This window comes from Triturus cristatus, chromosome 3_1, assembly GCF_964204655.1.
Source record: "Triturus cristatus chromosome 3_1, aTriCri1.1, whole genome shotgun sequence".
Lineage (NCBI taxonomy): Eukaryota > Metazoa > Chordata > Amphibia > Caudata > Salamandridae > Triturus > Triturus cristatus.
In genome coordinates this window covers 247,899,722-247,915,628 of record NC_140583.1, presented here as the reverse complement: position 1 = coordinate 247,915,628, position 15,907 = coordinate 247,899,722, and the positions used below count along the sequence as shown (strand labels likewise).

Below are 15,907 nucleotides of genomic sequence, written 5' to 3'. Positions count from 1 at the left end.
TATGTTTGGAGTTAGAATAGTAATTTATTATGGTTTACTATCCAGCACTCTCCCTGACTTATGTTATATTTGGAGTTAGAATAGTAATTTATTATGGTTTACTATCCAGCACTCTCCCTGACTTATGTTATGTTTGGAGTTAGAATAGTAATTTTTTATGGTTTACTATCCAGCACTTTCCCTGACTTATGTTGGATTGGAGTTAGAATAGTAATTTATTATGGTTTACTATCCAGCACTCTCCCTGACTTATGTTATGTTTGGAGTTAGAATAGTAATTTATTATGGTTTACTATCCAGCACTTTCTCTGACTTATGTTGGATTGGAGTTTGAATAGTAATTTATTATGGTTTACTATCCAGCACTTTCCCTGAGTTATGTTATGTTTGGAGTTAGAATAGTAATTTATTATGGTTTACAATCCAGCACTTTCCCTGATTTATGTTGGATTGGAGTTAGATTAGTAAATTATTATGGTTTACAATCCAGCACTTTCCTTGACTTATGTTTTGTTTGGAGTTAGAATAGTTAATTATAATGGTTTACTATCTACCATTTACCCTGACTTACGTAGGATTGTAGTTAGAATAGTTAATTATTATGGTTTATTATCCAGCATTATCTATTTACTATTTTTAATAAGAATAATATATGTCATGTTGTAATATTCATTTCAACAATATAAATTAAAAACATTTTTATAACATTTTTACATACATATGACAAGTTTCTAAATTAAGAAATACAAATTTTTAGATCTTTTTTTATTCATAGTTTAATTTGTTACTGCAAAGATTTTGAACATTTTATAAAACATTTAACATAATTTTTGTTAACAAATTATATTGCAGTTTTGTACATAAATACAGTTTCAATTATGCATACATTAGTATATTAAATTTTAATATTTTTTATAAAAATTTAATATATTACATATTTTTTATGACATTGATTTTATCACGATATGTACATAACATAAATTTACATTTTTTAACATCTGAGAAAAATATTTAACAATGAAAAACATTTTTTAATATACAATAAACAATTAATACATAATTCTATTGAACATATTAATGTATATTTTACAATATTCATTTGTTTTTTAAGAATAAAAAGTAAATTATTACTAAACATGGTAAATTTATATTTAAAGGATGGATTTAGCTATTAGGTCTAAGTATGCTAGACCTTCTATACTTGGGTACAGTCTAGTTTTTTGCTGGAGATATTCGTACATATTTAATGTTTGTTTACTTAGTTTAGGGCCAATTTTAGAAAGGGATTGCTCTATTCTGAGTTCTTGGTAGCTTTGTTCTTTTTTAATGCTTTGGATTAGTTTGTGAAGTGTTGGTTGACTTCTTCCTAAAGTGGCTTGGAAGGCATTATGCCATCCTTCAACTGCGTTGTTAGTTTTAGCTTTCTGTGCTATTGTACTAGTATACACATTCCACCATGGAATCTTAAATTTAGGTTGTCTACGGTGGCCTGAACGATGTAATCTTCCAACCCAGGTATCTTCAAAATAGTCCAAGAAGGGAGTTAGTATTTTCTCATTGGTACGGTAGAAAGGGCTGTCAATTAATAAATTGTAGTAGTTAGCTACTTCTGTTGTTGGTACATATGCCAATGCAATCAACTTTTTTATTTGATAAGCAAAGTGACTGTTTGTAGAATATTCAATGCTTAAGGTAGATTTTTGTAAGTGCCTCCATATACTTTGGTTGTAGTGATAATAACAACCTTGTATTGAGGTATGGGGATATATCTTAAGGATAGCTTGAATCATGGCTATTTCAAAGTCAATTATAATTCTTTGAGGATAGTAATTATCTGTTAATTCTTTGATCTTTGTTAAAAGTTCAACGTAGGTAGTATTTGTTTTGTTTGGCAGCAGAGTATAAATTAGAGGGATATTTGTATCTTGGTATTCCCCATGGATGGTGTAAAGTTGATAGAAAGGTTTGGGACAAACTTTAAAAGTCCCGTCCATCATCCATGTTTCACATGATTTAAGTTTTTGCAAATTACTATTAGTAGCAAAAAGTAAAAATCGTTTGTCATGACTCTGGTTGTCATACATTAGGAATTTATCCTCATTATGTGTAATGGTATATTCAGGATATATTTTTATATCCTTAAAACTTTCTGGCGTTGGTGGAGTTGGATCTGAAGCACGTTTAGTTTTTGAAATTAATCTTTTTAAGTTGGGAATAGAAGGTAGCTGTCCTGTCACATGTTCTGGCACTTTGCTTAAAACATTTTTCAAAATACTAGTGCTTGTTTCTTGTGATCCTTTACTAGCATCTTTCAATGTTTCCAGTGCTTCTCTAACTTCCACTTCTGTTACATTTGGTGGGTGGTTATGCTCACGTACATTTACCACATTGTTATCAACAGTTGTTGCTCTACCATAGCATGCACTTGAGTAATATTTGCTACATTTCCAATGGGTCTTATTCGCTTTTACTCTTTCTTGGGTGTAGGTGTAACCCATGTAGTTCAGCATTAGTTTCCCTTTTTGCGAAGTAATGAAAGTAGCTCCAGTTGCCATGTCTAAGGTAGATCTGTGGAAAATATATATATGTATTTTTAAGAACATTGAAGACTATTTACAGAGATGTGTATAAGAGCAGGAAAAAGCGTGAACATATACTTACTATGTGGCTTCACTGGTAATTCTTTTATTCTTATTTCTCTTTCTGAATTTTCTTCTTTTTAAGTTCTGTAGTAGTGTTAAAGAATAATTGAAAGACATGATTTAGTGTTATAGGTGTTTGATTTTACTTTCAGAATTGTTATACATACAGTGACTATACTTACTTGATGTAGTAGAAGATGTTGGTAGTGTAGTTGTAGATAGGTAAATAATTTTGTAGAGTCTGTGGAAAAAATAATCATTGTGTTACTTATAGTATTTGGATGATAGTAGTTGTTAACATATGAAGTAAATAGTACATTTACTTAGCAAGTTTAAATAATTTTTATCAGCTATCTAAGTAGACATGGATAAGGTAGTTTATAAATGTTTTTACATCTAATTTTTTGGTCGTTGTTGATAAGTTCAACATGTTTTGTTTTCACTCTAAAGAAGAACAGTTTTTAAATTAGGGAGTTTATCTACTTTTTGCTAAATTCGAATAAAAAAGCAATGGGATTTTACTTACTTGAAGTGTAGTATGACGTTTTGTAGTTGTAGTCGTAGGTTTGTATTCTCTTCTCTCAGCAAGGTAACCGTTTTTTCCAAGTTTGTGCCAAAAATGGTAAATTACGTTAAGTGTATAATTGTTTTTATATTAGTGAGTTAATTAATGGTAGCTTTTGATTGGTTCAATTAGTGAAATTTCAAAATCATTGGTCGAGAACGTAATTTCGAATTAGAAAACCGTTATTTTCGTAAGAGTTTGTTGCATCACTATTTGTTTGTTAAAGTACATTGTAAAAAGTTTTATATGTGCTTTTTTGTTTTATATGTAAATAGTTTATATGTAGAAAATAATGAAATGTGTTTCACATTTAGGCCATCGGAGTGTATGATAGTATCAGTAAATGTAATTTTATTTAACATATATTATATATTTTTATATCAATAAGTATTAGGAAAACTAAATAATTATATGTGTGAATAGTTTTGTAAAGTAAAATAGTAAAAACAAGTGAGTAAAATAAAAGAATCTTGCATATCGAGTTGGTAATAAAAAGACAATATTTTTTGTATATTTCTATAAGCAGATAGGTCGATAAAAAAAAATCGATATTTGTGTGAATTCTTGTTTAAGTATAGGATGACGATATTAATGTAAGCGATATTTTAGTGACGATATTTATTTCTGACGATATTTATGTTAACGATATTCCATCATGGAACCTATCTTCAGTACCAATGACCTAGAGCATTGGTCATTAGACTTTCAGAGTCACAACTTTAGCAACCCCTGAAAGTCCCTAGTAAATGGCACTACTATTTACTAGGGACTTTCAGGCGCCAATCGTGATACAGTTTTAAGGTAAGAGATCTGGCACTGGGAACCTGGTTAACAGGGACCCAGTGCACTTCCAATTTGAAAGCACATTGTACACAAGGCAAAATGTGGAGGCTAACCATGTCAAAAGAGGCATTTTCCTGCATTGGGCTTGCATGGGTTTGAGCTCTTGTTTGGCCCCCATCACTCAGCACGGATGTATGTCATTACATCGCATACTAATACCACGCATGTCATTACAACGCGGGTATTACTTTGCGATGTCAATGACAACGAAATGCCATTATAACGCAAATTTTTACCACGACTATGCCTTTACCACGCATGCCATTACAACGCAAAGGCATGCGTGGTAAAGCTATACTTGTGGTGAAAGTTTGCAAGGTAAGTGACTACCCAACCCTACACAACCCTCCCCCGCTCCCCAGTCCTCTCACTACAATAACACTACACTACCCTGCACGACCCCACGACACTACACTAAAACACTACACTACACACTACAACACTACCCTAAACCCTAAAACACTACACTACACAAATTACACAGCAGTACCCTAACCCCTAAAACACTACAACACTACCCTAAACCCTAAACCAGTACACTACTACACTACCCTAAACCCTAAAACACTACACTACCCTAAACCCTAAAACACTACACTACACAAACACTACAACACTACCCTAAACCCTAAAACACTACACTACTCAAACACTACTACACTACCCTAAAACACTACACTACTCTAACCACTAAAACACTACACTACACAAACACTACAACACTACCCTAAATCCTAAAACACTACACAAACACTACTACACTACCCTAAAACACTACACTACACAAACTCTACAACACTACCCTAAACCCTAAATCACTACACTACACAAACACTACTACACTTCCCTAAACCATAAAACACTACACTACCCTAACCCCTAAAATACTACACTACTCAAAACTACAACACTACCCTAAACCCTAAAACACTACACTACATAAACACTACTACACACCCTAAACCCTAATACAATAAACAAACACTACAAAACTACACTACACTACGAAAAAACACACTAAAACGTTATTAAAAAAAACCCACACAACACAAACATTACAACACTACTTTTACACTACCCTAAACCCTACAAAAGTAACCCCCATCCCAAGCGCAAACCCCCTTACCTCTCTCCTCTCCAGCGTCGCCGTCTATGCTCCCGGTTCCTGCTTCCTCCTTCCTGCTTGGTGCACGTCGTTGTGAGGAAACAGCCTCAGTTTCCTCACAACGACTTGGATAGCCGCCGCCGCCATTACATCGCATGAGTTGTAAAAGCGCATGCGATGTAATGGTATTCGTGGTTTTTACCACGCGTTGTAACATCACATGCGTTGTAACGCATGCGATGTAATGGCAACACATGGTAAAAACCGCGTTGTAATGGCTGTTCCTCCTCAGCACACAAGGGGTGTTTCATCGGAGTGTTGGGGGGTGGGGCAGACAGCTTGAAAAAGTTTAAGTGTGTTGCGACAAAATAAAAAAATACAATAAAAGAACAAAGGCAAAGCCCGGAGCTGCTGATCAGTTATGCACCCATTACTATAAATGTATGCTGCGGGTGTATTTAAATATGCATCCGCACACCCTTGCTTATTAACTTTGGTTGTAACTGTATCTAATGTAATATATATGTAATATCTACATGAATTTTATTTCACGGTCTCATGCTTGCATTATGTTGTATAGAATGTAATTTAAGCATAACGTTTAGTGTGTAAATATGTAGTATATGTATTATACACTTTTTTCATCTTTTCTTAAAACTTCCCCATCATCTATTCACCATTAGTGTCCCTCTTGACACCATCTCCAACGTTTATTGACATTTGGAGTCTCTTTTCCTTTTACTGACATACTTGGCTGGGCTGATCGGTTTCACTGCAGTCTGTTTTCTTATTACGGTGGGAGACGCGTCAGCACCGTAACGCGCTCTCGGGAGCAGCGTGCACGTCGCGCTCCATTTGTTCCGTGGCTATGTATGGCTGAGTCATTTGGTCTGGCAGGCTGTTTGGAGACAGACATTGACTGATGAAGATGCGCTTCGATTTAATGGAGGTATTTACGCAAGGTTGCGTGTTAGTGAAGCCAGATTTTTTTAACTTGTAGGCCGGCACGTTGTTACTGACCGTTTTTGGCTATCCTTTTCACATAGGCATAGTTTGTTAAAATCGTGGGACTTCACACAAAATCAAAATAAGGAAGTCTCTCGCCCCTTACTCTACAGCGGGTGAGTTGACATTTGCATTTTTTTGTTTGTATTTATTCCCTATTGTTCTTTTGTCATGATTAGATCGGTGATCTAATGTTGAGTTTTGTCCTTTGTAGTTTCCAAAGGGAATTACCCCTGTCCTGGGACGTTTTCATAACAGCCAGTTTTGATATTGACACTGACATTGTGTTCTTGGCACACCATTGGTGGGTGAGTGCTATACCAGTATGATCATTAATATGTTGATCATTAATGTGTGTACCTTTTGAGTCTGACTCCTGTAGATTTATGGCCTTATACATTCCTCTTCTACAGGTTGCCCACCCTATCGATAGGGGCTCTACATCTTTGAACTTAGGTCAGTACCCTGAGTGCTTTGGTCGCTTTTTGTTGAGTTCATGATTATTTACAGATACATACATTGATCCTATGGTTACTCCCCAGATTCCCTTCATCCCTGTCCCGAGGAAGACCCGTAGCTGAGGAGATTACTTACCCTTGTTGCGTCTGGGTCGAAACGTCGACGAACTCCCCCCATTGGGCCTGTACTCTATGTACCCCATCCCCCTACCCCGGTCACAGATGAAGTATCACTGTGCTTCGGATAAGAAAAATAACGACTAAGACTTGAATGACATTAGGGGCAGGCCTCCCAATTTAAGGATTTTGGCCTCATTTGTATAACATATTGTCTTTTAATTTTTTCTGATTCTCTTCTTTCACGTGAGCACCAACTCTTCACTTTTCTATTTACCTCTTGGTAGCAAAACCCCCCCTTTTTCAAGAAAATTGTATGTTTTGAATTGAACCATGGATATTTGCCTATGAATAAATTAATGTTGTTTTTCGGCATAACTATACCAGTGTGTACGGTTTCATTTAACAAGGAATGTATTTTGGCTATGTTCTTCTTTTCTATTTCAGGATTTTCATCATTTATGAAAAATTATCAACATTGAATCTAACATTTAATAATATTGTCTAGGACCTATTGTTTTCTGTACCAATCAGTTATGCACAGCTGGGGCCTAGGTACACCCTATTAGCTTCTGGGTGGTCTTCAAATTCACATAGGTCTTATGCTATAGTGCCCCAGGAGTGGTAGGGACACCACCAACGTTGTTGTAAAGTCTTTGGAGGGTGGGCAAGCAGAAGAATAGCAACCCACCACTGCCCCCTGCAGTTCTGTCAGAAGTCATCCTAAGTTTCTCAAGGGATCATATTGATGGCACTGGGAGAGTTTTTGTTATATTTTTTCACCTCCTTAGAGTTAATGCTTTTGCACAGCGGTTTTGGAGTGCAGAGACTTCTGCTAGTTGGTTCTAAAGCTCCAATAGCAGCATAGTAAAGTTAGAAATAAGACTCTGGAACACGTTATTTAACACCATGCTTTATTGACAATGTTGATAATTGACAATGCAAGGATTTATTTTACAACGAATAGTATTGGATGTTGGTGTGGGCACAGGGAAACCCTAACATTGTACACCCCAAAATGACACCTCAACAGCACGCCCACAGATGGATGAAATGAAGACGGTGTTAAACCTCAATTGCATGAAGCTTTGAGCGTTATTTAGATGTGATCCAGGTCCCACGAGATAGGACTCTATACATCCAGTTTAGATATGGCACGCTCCCTGTTAACATTCGAAAGGCAAAGTGGTGTAAAGCCGAGGACATGACAGAGAGTTGCCCGAGCTGTGGCGCTCTGGTGGAGTGTGATGCCCATGTCCTGTTTGCCTGCCCTGCCTACAATAAAGCTAGGAGTAAATGGTTAAAACCAATATGTAGTGGCATGGGCACGCGCAATCACCGGTCTGCTATGCGTATCTTAAAATCTGATTCCAGCGTCCTATTTTTCTGTGGAGTGGCCACATTTTTAGCCCAAGCTTGGCAAATTAGGATTAGAGCCCAACGAGGTGTGACCTTACTATAGATTTTATGTCCCATTATTTGTGATTAAAATCTTTTACTATTTTGGACCGTTTTACAATCTTTGAACATTCTTAATCACATAGATAGTGCTTGCACTTTATACATTGTTTCCTGCGAGGGATTATGCCACTTTATGTATATAGTGTCTCAGATTTAAGCTTAAGCCTTTTATGAAATTGGTTTTATGTTTTTTTTTTCTTTTTTAATCTCGTAAACTGTTTTTAACTTTGTCAAGATTCTTACTGCACCCATTTGTACTGTATTGTAAGATTTTATCAAACATTGTTTTATTGTAAATATGTTACTCGAAGCTTTTATGATACATGCTGTCGAATAAAGCTATTTGATGATTAATAAGAAAGCATACTATTACTCCACTTACCAGAGTCTTGATAAGGGAAGCTCTACGACATCTGCACTGGGTGAGGAGACCCAAGAAGACTCATGAGGGTTTTGCTTACTGAGCTGTACCAAAGCTGCCAGGTGGCGGCTCAGAATAACTCCAGAGGTCTCCAGAAAGTGGAGGACTCCAATGGAGACCAAGAAGGAGGTCACCGTACCACAGACTGTGCAGGATGATCCGAAGGCTGATCCATTGGAGGGCCTCAGAGATGGTGGAGATGACACAGGTACTAGTGGACAGCCGACAATGTCTGAAACCGCTCCACCCTCAATATCAGCCACTCCCATAAATAGTTAGAATGTTGCCGACTCCCTGAAACCACCACCATCTTTCGATACTGCCAATAGGCAAAATATTGGCTATAGATGGATTGTGTGGTTAGGGGCATTTGATGATTTAATTGATGCACATGAGGAGACTCATAACAAAAAGATGATCTAATACTTCAAAAATCTTGCTGGAGATGGTGTAAAAGAAGTCATAAGGAAGATGCCATGGAAGGGGAGTGGCCTCTAGCTGGCTAAGATCGCTGCCTAAAAGGGTAGCTCCAGTCCCTGCTAACATTATCCTTCATCATCCGAATGTTCATGCACCTCAGCAGGCTCAGGCTGCATGCCCCCGAGCCCCCCTGCTGTAGCTGCATGCCCTAAACTACAGATTTGCCACTTTCACCCATCCGTTCCAATGCGAAGACTCTGTTGTCTTCCGGTGCGGGTTCTGAGGCCTAAACTGGGCCTGTGAGCGATTGCTGTGGCGGATGGTGGTGATTACTGAATGATATCCCCAGAGTACTACCCACAAATCTTGCAGAGGACTGGCTGCATGGCAAAGGGGAAGCAGCAGTTCTGCGTTGATAGCGAAGGCCCCTTCCAGAATGAATGCGGCACACAGTGGCCATTTCACTGCAGAGGCTACTCAGTGGGCTGTAGATTGGAGAGACGGACATGGACATAGTGCCTGCTGCAGTGTCGGGCCCGACCGGTGGGCCTGCAGCCTGGTGGTGCGGCGAGTTGAGCGGAACCCATTTGGGAGCCTGAGAACCTGCAGGTAATGCGGGGGGCCTCCTGGACTGACAGCCAGGGGTAGTGGCTGTGCCACAGTGGACGGCATCCCCTGGCAATCAATCAATCAATCATAGCATAGCATTTGTAAAGCGCACTACTTACCCGTGAGGGTCTCAAGGCGCTGGGGGGTGGGGAATGCCGCTACTGCTCGAAAAGCCAGGTCTTGAGGAGTCTTCTGAAGGATAGCAGGTCTTGGGTCTGCCGTAGGTGGATGGGGAGGGTGTTCCAGGTCTTGGCGGCGAGGTGGGAGAACGATCTTCCGCCGGAGGTCGCTCTTCGGATGCGGGGGACTGTGGCGAGGGCGAGGTCGGCGGAGCGGAGCTGGCGGGTGGGGGTGTAGCAGCTGGAACGGCTGTTGAGGTATGCTGGTGCGGTGTTGTGGAGTGCCTTGTGTGCGTGGGTGAGGAGCTTGAAGGTTATCCTCTTGTTGACGGGGAGCCAGTGCAGGTTTCTCAGGTGGGGTGTGATGTGGCTGCGGCGAGGGATGTTGAGGATTAGGCGTGCAGAGGCGTTCTGGATGCGTTGAAGCCGTTTCAGGAGTTTGGCTGAGGCTCCTGCGTAGAGGGCGTTTCCGTAGTCCAACCTGCTGCTGACGAGGGCCTGGGTGACCGTTCTTCTTGTTTCGGTGGGGATCCACTTGTAGATCTTGCGGAGCATGCGGAGGGTGTTGGATTAGGAGGAAGAGACGGCGTTGACCTGCTTGGTCATGGAGAGGGTGGAGTCGAGGATGACCCCTAGGTTGCGTGCATGGTCGGTGGGTGTTGGAGCTGTTCCCGGTGCGGTCAGCCACCAGGAGTCGTTCCAGGGTGAAGAGGTGGATCAGAGGATGAGGACCTCCGTCTTGTCCGAGTTCAGCTTCACTCGGCTGTTCCTCATCCATTCGGTGACGGCCTTCATTCCTTCGTGGAGGTTAGTTTTGGCGGTGTGGGGGTCCCTGGTGAGGGAGAGGATCAGCTGGGTGTCATCGGCGTAGGAGATAATGTTGAGGTCGTGCTGTCGGGCGACGTGGGCGAGCGGTGCCATGTAGATGTTGAACAGCGTTGGGCTGAGGGATGAGCCCTGGGGTACACCACAGATGATATCGGTGGCTTCGGAGCGGAAGGGGGGGAGGCAGCCTTCTGTGTTCTGCCGGAGAGGAAGGAGCTGGTCCTGTCCAGGGCCTTCTCTTGGATCCCAGCGTCATGGAGGCTTGTTTGTAGTGTGCGGTGGCAGACCGTGTCGAAGGCGGCTGACAGGTCCAGCAGAATGAGGGCCGCGGTTTCTCCATTGTCTAGCAGGGTCCTAATGCCATCGGTGGCGGCGATGAGGGCAGTTTCGGTGCTGTGGTTGCTGCGGAACCCGGACTGGGACGGGTCCAGGAGGCTATTCTCCTCGAGGTAGCGGGTTTGTTGACGGCCTTCTCGGTGACCTTCGCCGGGAACGGGAGCAGGGAGATGGGCCGGAAGTCCCTTGGGGTCCGCCTTGGGTTTCTTGAGTAGGGCGTTGATCTCGGCGTGCTTCCAGCTCTCCGGGAAGGTTGCTGTCTCGAAGGAGATGTTGATGGCTTTCCGGAGATGGGGTGTGATGGCGGTGCTGGCTTTGTTGAAGATGTGGTGTGGGCAAAGGTCTGACGGAGATCCAGAGTGGATGGTGTTCATGATCTTGATGGGGTCGTCGTCGTTGATGTTGGTCCAGGAGAGCAGGCGGTTGGTGCAGATGGTGATCGTGGGGGCAAGGGTCTCAGTGGTTGTCGGGGCGGTCGTGTTGTTGAAGCTGTCATGGATGTCTGCGATCTTGCGAAGGAAGAAGGTGGCCAACGAGTCGCACAGGTCTTGCGAAGGTGGGATGTCGTTGGTGTTGGAGCTGGGGTTGGAGAGTTCCTTCACGATGTTGAAGAGCTCTTTGCTGTTGTGTGCGTTGTTGTCTAGGCGGTCTTTGAAGGAGGCCCTTTTGGCTGATCTGATGAGGTGACGGTGTCTGCGGGTGGCGTTCTTGTGGGCTGCGTTCACGGAGCCAGTTCTTCTCCAATTGTGGGTTGCCCTGGGGTACCTCCAGCATACTGAGTTTGAAGAGCGGAGGCCGCAGCATCCTGTGGACCACCGGCTGGTCGGTGAAACTTGGCGGCAAGTGGATCAGGCTGTGGGGGCTCTGCGCGCCTGTGCAGCTAAACTGGACAGGCTCTATAGCGGGTTTGGACTGGGACCCTATGGAGGCCACGTCTGATGTTCGGCACCCACTGTTGCCACTGGAGGTGGTGTGGACACCTAGCCCCAATGACAGCTACACTGGAGCCATGGAGAACAAACCTACTGCATGAGTTGCAGCTGGTGGTAGGCTCAGGGAGGGGAGCGGGGGTCAGGCTCCACTTGTTTGGATTGCCCGACCCTATGGTAAGTGCTGGTGCCTAATCAGAGTGCCCCCTTGAGACAATGGGATGTTAAACTGCATGCCTGCATGCATTGGAAATTAGGAGGCTGCTCAATGGCGGAGGTCAAGGTCGGGAACGACAACTTCTTACTAAGGGTGAGATTGGAAGGGGGTGCACTGCCCTGTGCTGAATGCCCCTTGGGGGCAGTATCACCTGTTGATTTCTGAGACCCACGTGTACACCTGAGGCCCCTGCACCAGATATTTGGCACTCATCAGTGGGGCTCCAAAGGGCATGAGGGGGAAACACTGAACTGTGGTACCCGGACCTGGCATTTGTGCTGTTCATGCAGCCCCCTGGTTGACTTCTACCAGAGAGATACTATGGAGACTCTCATTGGGCGGCGACGCACAGAGTGGCAGATTTTGAGAATAGACACGTTGAGAGATAAAGGGGGAAAGGAGACCCAGACCACAAAATAGTCAATTATATCCACGCAGTCCCAGTGGCAGAAAAGACGGATGAGAGGCAGGCGAGATCCTCGGTGACCCAACCAGCAGATCGCCAGATGGGGGACCCATCAATGTCTGATTTGATGGAGGGCATTCAGGCTTATAGAGCAAAATTAGTCACAAAAAAAGACTTGGTGACCATAGATGTGAACTCTGACGAGTGGCAGGCTAGGTAACGACCACAGAAGGGCATGTGGGGGACACAGAGCGAGAGATGCCTACTCTCCGAGAAATAGTGTCCTCTTTGCAGAAGATATCAGTGCAGCTTGAGGACCGTGTTGAAGATGCGGCGGGAAGATCCAGGAGGAATAATCTGTGATTCGTGGGTTTTCCTGAGAAGGCAGAGTGCTTGACAAAATTATGCACCCACATAAGTTATCTAAATTCTTCATAGGGGATGAAGCATATCAAGCCCTGGTCCAGTCTCCACATCCTTGTGCGCCTCAGCGAGCCCTTATTGCCCGTGTGTTCAATTACAGAGATTGTAATGCGGTCTGGCAACAGGTTTACGCGAGAGCCCTGCCGAACTTTGAGGGGCACCCAATATCCATCTTTCTGGAGTTTCCAGCAAAGCTCCGGGTGGTCCATAATGGGAACGTGCATTTTTTTCACAAGGCAGACTAGGCCAGTGACTGGGTTATACGTTGGCCGGAGACCCGCCAGCAACTACAGGTATGTGCACTGCCTAGTTATAGGCAGGGTGAGTTTGAGTTACTGTCGCAGGGGTGAGGGAAGATGATGTTTTATTCATTGTACTGTTCAAAGGAAGGATTGGCTGCTCATATGAATGGATGTGGTGGCATTTTGAGTGGACGGGTTTGGTTAGAGGCCCGGACCCCGTGCTGATGATAAGTAGTGCGCATGATGGCGGATGAGGTATTTAAATTCCTGACGTGGAATGTCAGGGAACTGGCACAGCTGGAGAAAAGGCAGAGAGTGTACGCATACCTCAAACAATATTGTGTTTCTGTGGCGTTGCAGGAAACAAATGTGTGGCAAGGCTGTGTCCCAAGTTTACGCAAAAGGTGAAGGGGACAGTTATATGCAGCAATATAACAATGCAAGGGGTGTCATGATTTGGGTGGCTCCTGGGGTGCCTTTTCAACATAGGAGACAAGTGTTGGATCCAGAGGACCATTTTGTTATTCTGTTTGGAGTCCTAGATAGACGGGAGGTGTGATTTCTGAATGTATATGCTCCCAAAGCCGACTGTGCATGTTTACTTGCTGGAGTGGTGACTGCTGTGAAATTTGGCCCAGTTTCCCAGAAATAAGCCACTACCCTCACAGACACTAACCAGCCTATTAGACTTGTCCGGAAGTCGTAGATTAATATTGCATTTATATAGGGCACTCCGAGAGGATCTTCTGGGCATCGTACCTGTGATGCATGGCAAGTAGGAGGAGGTATTGGGTGAAGTTATCCCTACACGAGACTGGGAACAATTGCATAGGGGGGTGATTACCATGAGCTCTAATGCACACTTTAAGATTCATCTAAGATTCTGCATACCATTAACTCCACCCCATCTGACAGATGTCCGCAATGCAGATCTCCGGAAGCGGACTTTGCACATTTGGTGTAGAGTTGCTCTATGATATTGTCCTAATCGGAAGAAATCTTGTGAAGTTTAAATAGGGCAACGGGATGGGAGGTCCTGTGTAACCCGCGGAATGTACTGCTGGGTCTGATCCCTACCACATCGAAGAAGAAACTAAGCCACAAATTCCTGATGCTGGACTTGGTACTGGGTAAATGGCTGATTGCTATTAAATGTATGGTGCACACCCCCCTCAGGTACATTGAGTGGTTGCGGGATATGGCCAAATGGGCGATGGTAGAGGAAGTCAGATTAAAGCATGTGAGACGTGACAAGCGTTTGCAGGATGACTTGCCAGCATGGATACGGATGCTGATGGACCTCCAGAGTGACAGGGCAGCCAAAGTCGGGTCTGGTAATGTGACATAAGAGAAAATACACTGTGTGTGGCAAGCAAGTAGTCAAAGTTGTACACGACCGATACGGTACTCCTTCAGTGGGACAGCAGGTCAACAGACACTGGATCAGAAAAATAGAATTGCAAGTGCGGAACTACAGTACGATGAATTATAGTTTTACCACATGATTCTTGATTTGTGAATTACTAATAGTAATAGAGTTTATTGCAGTACCAAATGAGCAGCCAAAGGAGGTGGGGTTAGTTGAGGAATATTCATTTATATATGATGTTTTGGTTTCATCCTGCAGCTGTATATATATGTCATAATGCACCAGTTATTGTAGTGATGTACAACTCATTTAAAAATCAATAAAACCAATAAAAAGTACATATAAAAGCAAGATTCTGTGAACTGATGAAGAAATCACATACCGTCAGATTAAAGAACTTTGAATCTCAAATTTAATCCAATGCCAATGTAGATTACGAAAGATACATTTTCAGTCAAGAACAAGCGAGTAGCCAGAAAACTAAAATACCCCCCACTTCAAACCAAAGTTTTTATGGCACTAAGCAAACAAAGCAAGTCATCACGACCCTCCCCAGAAGAGCTCTCTTGTCTCTTTCATCCAAGAATCTATCCATTCATCCTTCCTTCTACCTGCTGATATCCACAATTTCACCATTAATTTCTGTCAACCATCATTCTTTCATCTATCATTAGTCTTTCACCATTCCGTCCACCCATCCATATCCAAACCCATCCATCCATTGCCAAACTTATCCATCCATCCTCTCAAGTTATCCATCTCTCCATCCACCCTTTCACTCATCCAGCCATTCACCCTTTCATCCGTCCATCCTCCCTTTTATTCATCCATTCTTTAAATTATCCATCCACCCTTTCATCCATCCAACCTCTGTTATTCCATCCATCTATCCACCCTTCCACTTCATCCATTCACTCTTTCACTCATCAATCCACCCTTTCACTCATCCATTCTTTCTCTCATTCATCCTTTCTCATTGAGCCATCCATCTAACCATCCACCCTTTCAATCACGTACATATCCATCCATCCTTTCACTCACTCAACCAACTGACCATCCACCCTTTCATTTTATTTATGAGCTGTTTTCTGTCGAGTTGCAGACAGAAGAGGCCCATCAAGAACTCCACCCCGCTGTAGCTTCTAAAGCGGGGGTTCCTACAACCCTGGTGGTAAGTAATGTAAACATGAACACAAATGTAAAAACTTGCAGTAAGCAGGCTTACAGCACATGCTCAGGCTAAAGCAGGGGTAATAACACTGAGCTCAAACTGTGTAACTTAATTAATCAGTGTCATATTACCTATATTACCCACACTGCTCTAAACAAGAGCCTTAGAACTATACAACATACACTTAGCACTAATGTGAGAAATGAAGAGAAGCTATTCGCCCT

The 15,907-nt window shown here is 42.7% G+C and overlaps 1 protein-coding gene across 17 annotated transcripts in view; it reads left to right on the top strand.

Annotated features, from left to right (window-relative positions):
- Positions 1 to 15,907, top strand: part of LOC146860031 (uncharacterized) — a 171,895-nt gene that overhangs the window by 77,433 nt on the left and 78,555 nt on the right. For 2 of the 17 annotated variants that reach the window (XR_014978768.1, XM_085643792.1), the window contains exon 3: positions 8,582 to 8,825. The exons of 14 other annotated variants lie outside the window; for them this stretch is intronic. Coding sequence is in view for 1 of the 3 variants with exons in the window: in XM_085643792.1 (XP_085499918.1) it covers positions 8,772 to 8,825 (54 nt within the window). In the remaining 2 variants the exon portion in view is untranslated. Of the gene's footprint in view, positions 1 to 8,581; positions 8,826 to 15,630; positions 15,684 to 15,907 lie in introns of those variants that run through there. One more of the 17 variants, XR_014978774.1, reaches the window with a different exon arrangement.